This window comes from Armigeres subalbatus, chromosome 3 (assembly GCF_024139115.2).
Source record: "Armigeres subalbatus isolate Guangzhou_Male chromosome 3, GZ_Asu_2, whole genome shotgun sequence".
Classification (NCBI taxonomy): Eukaryota; Metazoa; Arthropoda; class Insecta; order Diptera; family Culicidae; genus Armigeres; species Armigeres subalbatus.
In genome coordinates, this window is record NC_085141.1 from 275,798,218 (window position 1) to 275,812,796 (window position 14,579).

The 14,579-nt window shown below is 39.6% G+C and overlaps 1 protein-coding gene across 4 annotated transcripts in view; it reads right to left on the reverse strand.

The window, feature by feature from the left end:
* The window catches only part of LOC134219901 (sodium/potassium/calcium exchanger 5), an 81,129-nt gene that overhangs the window by 53,573 nt on the left and 12,977 nt on the right, over window positions 1-14,579 (reverse strand). The window contains exon 1 of one of the 4 annotated variants that reach the window (XM_062698800.1): window positions 2,918-3,166. The exons of 2 other annotated variants lie outside the window; for them this stretch is intronic. In XM_062698800.1, coding sequence (XP_062554784.1) covers window positions 2,918-3,038 — 121 coding nt within the window. In that variant the 5' untranslated portion in view covers window positions 3,039-3,166. Of the gene's footprint in view, window positions 1-2,917; window positions 3,167-14,579 lie in introns of those variants that run through there. One more of the 4 variants, XM_062698799.1, reaches the window with a different exon arrangement.

The following is a 14,579-nucleotide window of genomic DNA, read 5'->3' on the forward strand; positions in this document are numbered from 1 at the left end:
AATCATATTATGATATAATCCTGTTACAACATTTGAAAGATAAAGGCTACTGAGAAGAAAATTGTATCAAAATAAGTTATAAATATCACAATATGTTAAAATTGTGTTAAATTTTTGTTATGCTGTTCTAGTCGGGTTACCATTTTCGCTCGATTCAACTGATGTATATTGTTGGTCTACCAGATATCAATGTAATGGACGACTTAAATTTTTCAAATGATGTTCATCGACGCTCAGCCCTGTTACAAAAATCTAGAAATCTCGTAGGATTCCTAAAATCCTTGATAGGATCAGAAAAACATAGGTGTTGGGCTCACCGTAAATAGAATGTGAATCACGATCCTGATTTTTAAAGGACTTTTTGATATGCTTCGAACCTAGAATACATTATAAATTAAATATTGAATAAATAAGCTTGTTAAACTCTTTTCGCCAGCTTTCAATTCAGTGGCCTGACAATTCCTACGAGCTTTCCAACGGCGATCTGACCACAACAAACTAACCTTTCTTTTCTGTTAGAATAACTTCTAGGATGATTTTAAAAAAATCAGTTTTACATCCCAATACAACTTATTGTTCGTTAATTTTCAATTTAGTAAAAAAAAAACAAATTAACGATAAGAAAATTATGTTGAGCTTTTTAGTGGAATGTTTTCACCTGTCATAAGACGAGTTTAAACAATCCCATTGAATTCCACCACTTAACCACCACTAACCACTTAAGTGGTGGAATTCAATGGGATTGTTTAAACTCGTCTTATGACAGGCAAATTAACGAGTTAACACATAGGAACATTTAACACATCTTTTCTCTCAGTAGGTCTGTTTCACGCCTACTGAGACATTTTAACTGGTTTCATTGCTGCAGCGACAATAGGAGCTTAGAGAATTAAATAGTATGCGGAGTTTCTAAAATCCATCCGAAAGAATACAAAGTTCTTTCTTATTCAACTTTTAGTTACCTCTACTTGAAATCTAAGAGTTTTACCGAACCTTTCTCAAGATGCCTACAGTGATAATTAAAATGCGCTGCAGCTTTTAGGATTGGTATTAGTAAGGAAGGTTAAGATCATACGCTCGATTTAGATAACAATTACTCACCAAACCCTGGAAAAACTTGAAAATCTCAAGGAATCGTATCCATATCCATTAAGTACTTGTAATACTAATAAATAATATATTTTTTAATTTACTTGTTGATGAGGTATTTCCTTTGGTATTTCATAAGTTATAACGTGTTTTGAGAGGTCCAAATTTTGTCGTGAGCAAGCCTTATAACAATTGCTCGAAATTCAAAAACTTGAGCGAATAGATTGCTGTAGTGTTTCCAAGAGAGTAATTGGATAATGAAGACAATCCTTTCTCTGCATTTACCCCCGTATATAATCAGTGGACTAGATATGCGTAATACTTATACAAAGTAAAAACAATTCTAGGGGGGGCTAGCCAGATCCTAGGTGGGGCTATATCCTCCCCTAGCCCCCCTGTAGTTACGCCAATAATTTTGAGATAAATCATCAATTCAACCCGTACCCAATCTTTGGATAGACTAAGTTTGAGATCATCGAGGATCATGCGGATTAGTTTTGCCGATTTCTGTTTCAAAAGCTTAAATACTGCACATAAAAAATTACATTGCCATGGCATTTCAACCATAGTTTACATTGAATCTGCAATAAACAGAATAGTTTTCATTATTTCAATGTAGTAAAACATCTTACACTCATAATTTGAAACGGGACCCCTGTCCGTTTTACCCACCCTGTTAATTTTACCCCCACCTCCCCTACATCATATGTGCTGTAACATTTTTATACTGTATAGCATAAACATACGGGACTACTTGTTAACCTGTTATCACATATGGATACGCCCATTATTTATTTATTTATTTATATATTATGTAGTGCCAAAACTAACAAAATAAGGTTAAGTTTTACAAGATATTTGATACAAGTTTAGAAATTGATACAAGTTTCAATCGGTACTGAGCTAATTTTAACACTCCCATATCAACAAGTAAACAACTAAAAATAACAAAATATTTCTATCTGTCTGCTGCGTGTGCACATGTTGAGATAAAAATTGATTTCCCGTTTGGGAACAATGAACAACAACAATGGGTTTTACGTTGAGTCATATGCTATTATGATCATCGAACTATGCATTCCAGACAAGTTTACGCTTTACGCCTAGTATGCTTCGGTTTATTTTATTTACATTCATTGTTCCAGTATTCTATAGACCATAAACAAGATGTAAACAAATCATACAATAAACTAAACTCCGGTAGACAAGCATGCATCATTTGCAACAACAAACTTGGAAAATTTTCTAATATTATAGAAACGTTGTTTTTTTAATTACAAGGTTATTAGGCTTCCTCTACATATTATTTCCATTTCATCATTGTGGTTCATTGGACTGCCAAGAAATAAAAAAAAGCAAACAAAATCTAGAAATGATTCATGACAATAGATAAAATTTAAAATCTGAATCGATTTGCTAAAGAATGTTTCGATATCAAAGATTCTTAAAACAAATTAAAGTTTAATTCATGTGAAAAGGCAAAGTTGACATTTTAACATAATTAAAACAATCATAAGAAGAGACAGCTGAGAAAGTGCTTAACGAGTACAAGCTGCAAGACTGTAATATCCTAATTGTAAAATGAGAAGAAAAACTAAACTTCTGATATACTATTTCAGACATAGATATCACAAATATGTTCCATGACTTCGTGGAATGGCGCGCGAAGCTTCGGGTAGCGCTTATTCATTGGCACATGTGTGTATATGCCAACAGCAGTACAAACACTGAACCGCCGTGCCGTCTCTTTAATTCAATTAAACCCATATTCCAGCCAATAAAAGTATGAATGAGCGAAAAAGAAACGAAACCCATATTAGCGACTTACTGCGGTTGTTGTTCGTCTTCCATACCCGCGATAGATTCGTCAAATCAGCTGTTGAATGACTCAATATTTGCACTGGGAGGACTACGGCAATCCAGAAAATAATAGCGTTGAGCCCGTCCATACAGAACACACATATTTGATTAGATTTGAGATAATGGCAATATCGATGATGGATTTTTCAATGTTAACTGTCAATGGTAACTGGTACTTTCACTTGAAAACGTGTTGTTGTTTATCGACTGATTAAAATATTAGAAAAATGTACGAATGCGATTTTAACCGCATTGATTCATCTACCCCACTCACTGTGGAGGGGAATGGTAAGCGTGCTCCAAAAACAAACCTTCGATAGAAGGCTCAACAATTTACATTGTCAAATGATAATCAAAGTAGTTCGACGAATTGAGGTGTGCGTGAGCAAGTGTGTACGTCAAAAGAAAAAATGAGATATACTTATTGAACTAAGCACTGACCGATTTGTTCACGTAACTTTAAAACATGAAAAAAAATCATGATAAAATGATAAAATAGACCCCATTGGGTGTTTCTTATTCAGCAAGCCCTATCTATACCTGTCCATGGTGCCGTACACAGTTCGAACAATCTTATGGAACCACATTGTCCAAGTTCTACACACAGAGATCCGCACTGACTCACCGAGGAGGCACAGCTCAAGCAGCCACTTTGTTGACATCTAACGTCTGAATAAGAAATGCTGCTCCCCGGAAGCTATACCAAAAATGGGAGCTCTGTCGTGTTGGATACGGTTACTCTTAGTGTAAAATTCTACCGTTCCAGAAGTATTAACATTGTTCTAAAAAGCAAAAGGATTGATTTAGGGGAAGATTTAAGGGAAGAGGCCTAAACGCCATAGTGGAACTAATCTACAATGTACTACGCGTCTCCACGAACTGCCCATACCAAAATGCGAATAATATAAGTCCTACCAATAGAAACTTTTACGACATGTGTGTTGCTCAGGCAGTGAAAATACCTCAAAAGGGTGATCTTTACATAGGTGATTAGGTGACGAAGCATTCTGTTCCGGTATATCGTTCTCAAAAATCTAAGAAAAGTCTAAGAAAAGAAACGATTCAAAGCAATGCGACTTTCCGGCGGCAGGAGGTCGAATTCGGTTCCGGACATAATTATGTTCGGGTCATATTGTTACGCTCCGATTTATCCTAGATTAAGTCATCACCATACCCTTTATTCGGTTGAAGGATATTCCCCCATCGTTAGAATTCTCAAAATGGACAGTAAAGGTATTTTTCCGAAAGCAAGACAGTGTATCGACCCAAAGGAAAAACGTCTACATATGCTGAGGTCAGGGTTCGAATCCAAAGGAGAACGAGAACATCTCTCACTTAGCATGTCTGTATACACTCTGGATAGGTAGCTTACCGTGAGAGACGTTTTTCGGTAGCTGTTACGATAATGAACTGATTCGGGGTGCTACAACCCATGATATTTTTTTAATAAGCCCCGATTGCGGTTGGCACCGTTTCTGATGATGTATTTACACTTGTTTTACACAGCTTTGCGAAAAAAAACGTGTTTTATCAAACCCCCTCGGTGGGGGCCACCTATCCGAATAAGTTTTTTTCCTTGTATACAAGTCCGATAGTTTTGTTTTCATAGCTTGTTATGATTCGAAGAGGTTTTTGCCTTTATTTTATTGTTGTTCGTTATCTATCAAGAGCGATTTCTGCAAACCCTGGCTGAGGTAGTTGAATCTGGAGTTACAGAACAGATGGACGTGATAGACGAAATACACAAAATAAGTATGAAACTGGAGAAATAGAAAAAATACAGATACCACACGCAGTGGAAGATAAAAATAAACTACGTTATGGACAACGAACACTTACAGCAAATCGATGAAGCAGCAGAACAGTTAGAAAATTTAAAGAAAAATTGAAAAATGATCAAAAATAATAGATGAGTATCCAAAAAGTCAGGTGAGTGCAAGAAAAGCTCAACTTGCTTTATGAAGCCTAAGGCTTTGCTCCACGTGCTACCAAGGGATCAATTTATTCATTTAGAAGCAGAGAAGAGTGGTTTGGGAATGTGTTCAGTCACTCCAAACCTTGGGTAGTCGTAACAAAGTGAACCTGTATTGGGTTCCTGGTCATTGTGGCATTGAATGCATGAACAAGCTGATATGCTGGCCAGACTTGGTTCATCTCGACATTTCATAGGTCCCGAACTATTTTGTGGTGTATCTGCGTGTTCTCTTCGAATGGAACTCAAATCTTGGGAACATTCTAAAATAGAGGACATCTGGAAAAACACCTTAATTGCGAGGCAGTCTAAACGTTTCATCACACCAAACGTATTTATTACTCGCAAAATTTTAGATCTTTCAAAAAAAGATCTTAACACATACACAGGCCTTATAACAGGCCATTGCCCGAGCCGATATCACTTGAAGCTGTTAGGAAAACTTCAAGATGATGTATGTCGTTTCTACGGCCAACATGTAGAAGACTCGGAACATCTGTTATGCCATTGTCCGGCAATTTTAGAAAGAGATTACAGTTCTTCAACAAGGGACTGATAGAACCCTCAGAAGTTTGGGAAACAAGTCCCAATATGGTAGTACGATTCATCAGAACCATAATACCGCATTTTGATAACACTAGTAGTCAAGGTAATGCAATTGCTCTAAATAGTAATGATGCGTCAACTTGACAAAGCTATATCAAATGGGGCATATATCACAATAGATCTAACAATTGGTCGCAGTGATTGAAATAACCAACAGGAGATAAAAAAAGACCTAACAAAGTTTTCGATTCTGCTATACCTAATGGCGGTTAGATTTTTAATAACTCCGGATTGCAATGGATTGGATTGCAATTAATAGCGAAATACTAGCCCGTGTTCCGTGTCGAATGCAACCTATTGCAAGCAAATCGGATAATGAAAAGTATAAAGAAGTGTGCCTCACATTTTTGTACACACACATACAGACATCACCTAAATTCGTCGAGCTGAGACGATTCGTACATAACAATATGGGTCTGCAGGCCTTTTATCAAAAGTTTGCTTTTGCAATGGTCCTATAGCCTTTCCGTACACTTAGTATACGAGAAAGGCAAAACAAGACCTCCATTTTTTTATAATTGCCCATTAAGGCCACATTCTTCTTCTTTTTAACTATATGCTGACATATAAAATCAGCTGTACGAGTTATGGCAGTTTCAGAGAGTCAATAATGTACAAAAAATCATTTCGTACACAAATAACGAGGAGTCCATCTTTCTAGGGCATTCAACTCAGATTCTACATATAAGCTTAAGCTTTTGAATGATCATAAATTTAGGCCTTTTTGGGAACCTGGTGCAACCTGGGACAACCAAGCAAACATAGGAAGCTGAAACATAGCTCATTTCGTGGCAAATAAGCTTTTTCAGCTAATAAACTGGCTTGTTCAGCTTAACTTGTTTGTTGGAAAAGGCTCGAAAGGCAAAAGGTCGAAGGGACGAAAAGCCGAAAAACAAAAACTTCGAAAGGCTTGGTAGATATAAACGTCGGAAGGGTCAATAAGGGTTAGGGAAGAATGGTAGAAAACAACAGAAGGTCGAAAGGGACAAAATGTCGAATTTCTTGGTAGATATAAACGTTAAAAGGGTCGAAAAGGACTTCCTTCTCAATTCTTTCCTCATCTTCCTTCTCGCTTCTACTTTTTTCCTTTCTTCATTCTTCTTTCTTCCTCCTTCCTTCTTCCTTTTTCGTCTTTCCTTTTTCCTTTATACTTTTCCTTCTTTCTTCTTCCTTCTTCATTTTTGCTTCCTCGTTTTTCCCTTTTTCATTGCCCTTTTTCTTTTTCCTTCTTCCATCTTCCTTCTTCCTTTGTCTTTTTTCTGGTTTATTCTTTCTTCAATCTTATTTCTTCATTTCTTCTTCCTTCTCTTTTCCTCTTTCTTCCTTATTCTATCTTCCTATTTCCTTCTTCCTTCTTTCTTCTGGCTTCTTCCTTCTCCAATCTTCTTTCTTTTTCAATGTTCTTTCTTCTTTTCTCTTTCTATCTTTTTCATTCTGCCTTATTCATCTAACCAGCGGATGACAGATTTTGCTACAGTTCTGTATAAGAACCTTACAGAAACTGTATATAATTTTGGCATATACAATGTCGGAAGATTTTAATGCAAACATTGTATTAAATTCTAACAATTTTGTATTATTTTAATACAGTATCTCTTTCATTGTATTGAAACCTTACAATATTGTATATGCGAAGATTTTAAACAATAATTAAAAGATTCATTTTTGGGTGTTCTTTTATTATTTGTCCTTCCCGTCCTTTTGTCCCTTTCGACCTTTTGTCATTTCGACATTTTATCTTTCAGACCTTTAGTTGTAGATTCTGCTAATAGTTGACCTGTCTCAGCGATAATTACTCTTATATAACTTCAATAATCGTATTTTCGGCAGTATTTAATTTGTCACTGTAAAATGCAAAATTCAAGTAATAATGTTTTTATAGGATAATATTTTGACACGGTTTTTAAAACATCTTTTTAGCATTTCTATTATGCCTTTCTTCTTCTGTTTCTTCTTCATCTTCTTCTTTTTCTTCTTCACCTTCTTCTTTTTCTTTTTATTATAGAGTTTTGGCACTTCCTCGGCAAGCGTGCTGGGAATTTCCACCTACCCCGGGCAATCTGAATGCCAAAGGGGATTAGGCTCTGTGGATCTCATTCGCCAGTTGACTTAAAATCCTATGGTAAACGTTTGCACCGGATGTATTAGTTGTGGTGGTTCAGAAATCTTCTTACGATGCTGCAAGTTCCAAGAACCACTGTTTTTTGGATGCTATGGAGGTTATGAGATAGTTCCAGCTCTCCTAAGGATCTCAGAAGAGATTTCGGGACGACCGGAATCGTCGGAATCGGCTGAGATAACAACCGAAATTATACGCACGTCCTCCATGTGCCACATCTGCTTCAACTCCTCCGCCAAGTCGTGGTACTTCGTTATCTTGTTGGAGAATATTATTTGGACATTATGGTCTATCGGTACAGCAATGTCGATGAGAGTTACCCGCTTCATCCTTTTGTCGTAGACCACAATATCGGGCCGATTGGCACGAATGAGGACATCCGTTATGATCTCGCGATCCCAGTACAGCTTCACGAAACTATTTTTCAGAACCGGGTTAGGCACATATTTGTAATAGGCGACAAACTGGTTAACCAAGTTGTGCTTTAAAGAAAGCTGTTGATGCACAATCTTGGCTACTTCGTTATGACGACCGAGATAGGCTGAATCAGCTAAGGCTGAACACCCGGAAACGACATGTTCGATCGTCTCTCCTACTGAATTGCACTTTCTGCAGCGGTCCTCCACGTTTTCGTGCAATATAAAGTGCCGATAGTTCTTCGTAGCAATTACCCGACCCTGGATGGCTACCATGAACCTTCTGTTTCCGAGAAGAGTTCACCCCGCTCCAGCCACGTATTCAACGCCGCTTTGTCGATATATTCCAGCTCCAGTTGATGGAGGTGCGTCCCATGCAACTCCTTCTGCTTCCACGATGCAATCATCTCGTCGACAGATTTGATGTCGCAATTCAGCTGATAGTCCTCCTGCGCCAGATGCAGGGCACTGAATCCGTGGTCAGCTTCACACACAGCGCGATAGATTTCGTGGCGGTTCTGGCTTTCCACGAAGTATCTTCGCAACTGCTGGATTTGGGAAACACATAGTGTTTGTATATCGGTGACGCCTCTTCCTCCTACTGTACGTGGCAGGGTGACTCTCTCAATGTACGATTTTGGATGACGCATGCGATCCTTAGTGAACGCCACTCGTAAGTACTGCTCGTTAAACGCCTCCAAGTCAGTCTTGAATCCGAAACTATATGTCAATAAGGGCACGACAAACGTGTTTATCGCCTTCACCTTGTTGCCGGCCGACAAAAGGCTCTCCAAAGTACCGTTGACACGATGCAAGAACTTTTCCTGCAGCTCTTTCTTGATCATCGTATGGCGAATTCCTTTTAGTTACAGGAAACCTAGAAACTTGAACGTTTCGCCTTCAGCCATGTTTCGAATCTCCTCCTGTTCGTTGACGCGGAAACTGTCGGCATCCACCAGGTGACCCCGGTGTAGATGTATGGATCGACATTTATCGATACCAAACTCCATCCGGATGTCTTTGCTGAATACCGTTACAAGCCGCAGAAATTGGTGCAGCTTCTCCACAGATTCCGCAAACAGCTTCAAATCGTCCATAAAAAAGGTGTGAGTAATGTTTGTACTCCTTTCCCCACTCTTCTAAAGATAACGATAGTTGTGTTGATTGAGTGCTCTGCTAAGAAGGCTCAAGGCAAAGCAAAACCATAGAGGACTAAAGGTATCGCCTTGTAATATACCCCTCCTGATGCATTACCTTAAGGTCACTCCTCATGGAATCCAAGTTTCAAAGTGCTCGCGTTTTCGGGGGCACGCTACTCGATACGGAGGCGGCGCACAACTGTCATTTTTGTTGATTTAGCTTTGCAGCCTCGTGTGTTGCGTCGACAACCTTTTTGGTCCTCGGTCATCAGGTTATTGACGTCGCAATGGTTCTGCACCCTTACCGATGACAGCACTGTGTACAGACTTGAAAGGCACGTTATTGGTCTGTACTTGGCTGGGTTCAAAGTGTTCCGATCCTTCGGCAGAAGATAAGTGACACCCCTAGTGATGAATTCCGGTAGCTGCCCGGGGTTATCTAGTACCGTGTTGAAGCATTCCGCCATCTGCCCGTGGACCGTTGTGAGTTACCAGATACCAGAAATTATGCACAAAATCGGGTTCTGGTGCAACCCAATTCCTGGTATACCGGGTAGCCTCACGTATGTCTTGGGCGGTCACGTTGATAGCGGTCATGTCTCCAATTCCACCACAATATCGCTCTTCTTCTGCCATCCACACCCCATCGCCGTTGTGTATGACGGGGTTCTCCCATAGCTTGGACCAAAACTGCGTGATTTCCGCAATCTCCGGAAGGCCCTCGCCAAAGTCGAGTTTGTCGTTTCGGATGTGGTTGTAGAACTCCCTTTCGTTGATGTTGAACATTCGGGTTTGCTCCTCCCTCTTCGAACACTCTCCATAACGTCGCCATCGTTTAGCAACCCGAGCAGCACAAATCAGTCGAACATGGTTGCAGAAACTTTATTGTGACCAAATCTGGTCACATATGAGTTGCAGTAACCTACATGGAACATGTGTGCTGCTAGGGAAGAGCACTAAACCCCTGTACATGGGTGTCGAGGATCTCAGTTATGTTCGCCTCGGTAAGATCACGGAGTGCTGTGGGTTTCACAATTTCAGCAACATTTCGAACTAACCTCGTTGATCGATTCCCCTGCTTGTACTGTGTTAATCGAACAATCTTTGACCGCAGTGTAGCGATACGGGTTTTTGTACTTCCGGGCGTGCGCGTCCATCACTCTCACCTTGCGGGCGCGTTCGTAATCCCAACGTCCTTACAGCACCCACTGCAGCCGAATATACGATAAACTGCAGCTTCTCAAGGTTCTCCACACAGATAGAAAAATCCACTGAAATTTACGCCAAAAATCATGCACATAATGGAACATCATTATTAGCGTGATTCCACAACGGATATAGCCTAAATGTATACAATATTTGACGTGAATCGTCTATATTGCATGCAAGTTGTAAGCAATCTTGTTAGGAAGAGGCCCATTTCAGCGAAGAATAGCGTAAATTTCCGCATGACAAGTTTTACGTGCTGTTTACTTTTCATTATTTTTTTCTGTGCAGGGTTTCCAAGTACTGTGGCAAAATATCCTGGTTAAGGATGCTTACTGAACTCGTCAACCGATAGGAGTACTCTAATTTGGGTATCCAATGCCGGGGCATGGGGTCTGTCCCACGGAACTGTGTGCCCATATGATTGGCTAGTTCGTCCTTCAATTGTTGTCGTTGTAATTCCACTGTTGGATCTAGAGCGGGTGCAATTGAATCGCGACGGTTACTTACGATTGATGCATCCAACCCAACAGAACTCCATCTCGACATATCGCTCGATCTTGCCAGCTCCTCCTCTCCTAGTTCCCTCTGCACTTCCCGCTTGATGTACTCTACGTCTTCTGGAGTCAGCATATTATGTGGCATAATATTTCTCTGGCATGTGTACAACTTGTTCTGGTCAAGCTGGGGTGCAAATCTAGGGACCCTCTCATTGAACATCTCCAGCATCGCCGGTCTGCCGGACATATCCGTCTCCATCCTGGTGCAAGCGTAGTAGCAACGGATCACGTATTGATTCATCTCCCTTGTCCACATGATCCGCTACCGTCGGCGGCCTGCTTACGTGAGTGATTGACGTCGATCAATCACAGCAACATCCGCAGGTGCAGCATTGCCTTGGTGATTTCTTATGCTGCCGTTTCTGTTTTGCCTTGTCGGCACGGGCTGACCCCGATGATTAGAGGGTCGCTGTTACGCCTCTCTCTGTCCCCCGTCCCAGGGCCAATTCCATTAGGAGCTCCCTCCTCGGCAAATCGCATGGGTGGTATTCTTCTTAAGCGTAACTCCATATCTGGGTATGCTTTCATTCCCGGAAGCTACGGGTTCTGTAAAGTTATTTAATTCTTTACAGTGCTAAATAGCTAGGATCAAGCGCCAGTGCTCGCCCGAGAGTGGTTTTTCATTGGGCCTTCAGCTCCCACCTGCTCAAAATGGTGGTTTTTCATGGACACCGAGGGTATTTCACCAGAGCTCCCACCATTATATTATTATTATTCTTCTTATTATTATTCTTCTTCTTATTCTTCTTCTTCTTATTCTTCTTCTTCTTATTCTTCTTATTTGAGACAATTTTAAACCCGAAAATTTACAAGACCGGACCGATGATCAAAACCAACCACCCTCAGTATGGTCTTGCTTTGTAGCCGCGGTCCCCCTACTAGCCGCGCATCTCACCGCACGGCTAAGGAGGGCCTTTCCTATTTCCTTTCAAAACTCATCATCACTAGATGGATTGATCTGCAATTTTTTATTTTTTGGCATCGTGTTTCTCCATTCATCTGTTACAAAACCTGCCCACGTTAAATTTTAGACATCCTTCTTCCACTGCAGTTTCTAAAAAATGTTACTAACCACTGAGACGATTCATTTACATAATATCTGAATCTCTTCGCTTGACATGCTGTTTTAGCTTTCGTCCAAATCGATGAATTGGCGATAAATCAATTGAACATTATCTAAGTGTCTGAAATCTAACGTCACCCTAGCTTAAGATTGCTGTGTCAATTCTTGGAAATCTTCGAGCCAGCTTCATGTGCTAATCAAAACAGATCACGTTTTTATAAATCGGGTCGAAATAGGGTAACTTTCCCCATTTACATCTAACTGTAACAAATTATTATCACCTTAAAGCGAAGAAATAAATCACCAGTTTCATTGCTTCTTTTTGCTAACATGCGTGCGCACTACTGAATAAAATCACAAAATAAGAAACGAATCGAACTGCTTTCATTTATTTTATTTTGATAAGAAGGATAGGGAACTATGAGATGAAGAATAGGAATAGTTACCATTCATATGTAGGCGCTCATCATCAATTATTAGCAAACCAATTTATAAAGGTGGCACACACTCGACAAGATTTGTTCCGGACATGTGACTTTCTTTCCTAATACTCTTATTCTGGCTCCCTGCATGACATTCGAACATATGCACTTGTGCCTATTATTTGATCTCTCACATGCGAACAAAACAATGACCGACAAGATCGTATCAATATATTTGACTCGTGCCTCTCCGCCTATATGCCTCTGATAACTGGGGCTGGTATCGAACCGTGAAGTAACGTGCATTATATACGTAAGATAAAACATATGTAAGATAAAACAGTTGCAACCTGGCGATAGAGCCTGTGTCGCACAGAGTTATGCGAGATTCTGAGTATGGATGACAGTCTCGTGACTTGATACCGGAGCAATTGACGTTTAATTTCCACGGAAATCAATCGAGCGTGTATGTGGTTCTATGTCACATAAGCAACAATTCGTAGTAAATTTGAATTCATTCAATTACGCGCCCAAGCGACCATGTCAGATCTGGTCAATTTTCATTGATGAAATTGTTTTATTAAATGTGTGTATCAGCGTTACTCGGCCGAGTGCGCCAGAAATAATAGCTGATCATCACCCGCAAATGATGGTAGTACGCTAACGATGATGTTGTTGTTGGTGATTAGCTGATAGTGCGATTTCAGTTCACGTTTCAACAGGAAGATATATTTCAATTTCTATTACAAGTTACACGCAATGATTGCAACAAGCTGATATTAGCTTATGCGGGAAATGTGGCGCTGTTGGTTCCAAGGTATAGATATACTGTGCAGCACATGTATAGTTAAGCCATTAACTTAAAAAGCATCAAATGTTAAGCACTGCAGTTAGTCTTGCGAGCAAAAGGCGTAGAATTGCCAATCCGGAGATGGCGAGTTCGATTATCGGTTCGGCCTAGGATGTTTTTGGCTGGGAAAAATTCTCGGCTCCCTGGGCATAGTGTATCCATTATACTTGTCACACAGGATACATACTCATGCAATGGCGAGCATAGAAAAACATTCAATTATTAATCGAGTAAATGCTAATAGAATACTTGAAAATATAAAGTTGAAAAGCAGGCCAAGTTCTAGTTAGAATGTAGAGCCATTTAATAAGAAGAAGATATAAACCTGCCACCACAAGAATCCTCTCCAGAGTTGCAAATCTGATCGAGCATTTGTTATCCATGTTAGGGATGGATGATCATTGTCTGAAAGTCAGAGTTTGACTCAAAGTAAAACTGTGCACCATGGTCCATCGAAAGTTTAGGGGTCCTGCAAGTCAGCCCTAAAACCACTTTTTCACTGTGCAGCATATATGTTGCAATAAGAAGATCGCAAAAATTTGCAATACCCAGGCGGACTTAATTGTCTGAGACAGTGACACTTAAATATAAATACGCTTTTAATTAGAGAGCATGATGACTTTTCTTTGCTAATGTTTATCGTATAAGCAAGAATATTCACCTGGAATCGGAGCCCCTCGGCAATATATTGGGATTCAAGTACTAGAAATTTATTTGATGCAGCGATCTGTTGTGGTGCATTCAAGGCAGCACCAGTAATGAGTAAACATTCTCTCAACAGCTTGGTGGACTAACCTCGTCACCTTTTCAATATGATTTGGTTAGACTGAGCAGTTTAGTCTTTGAGTCATAAAATATTCATATAACTGGGTGCTCCGGATCTTCAAAACAGAAGTTTTGTTAATCATGCTAGATTAAACAAGTATGGGTAGACATTCAAAATGCTCTCAGATTCTCTACTATGAACAACTGCGACTTTGTAAAAACTTTAATGATTGAATAAAAATGATTTGGTCAATTCGGTGACTTCTTGAATCCCAATTTAATTCCAGGATTTAAAGGCGTTTCTGAATATTGTAAGGCGATACAATATTTGTTAAATAGATATTGCAAATCCAACTTGGTAATATTTGTACTTTGAACTATACTTAACTCGATAATTATCGATAAATCAACGAATACTCGATAACGATAACGTTAGTTCAATGCTCACTTTATCGTCAACGAAGCATTATCGTAAAAGCGTTATCGTTATCGAAGTTGGCGTTAACTTAAGG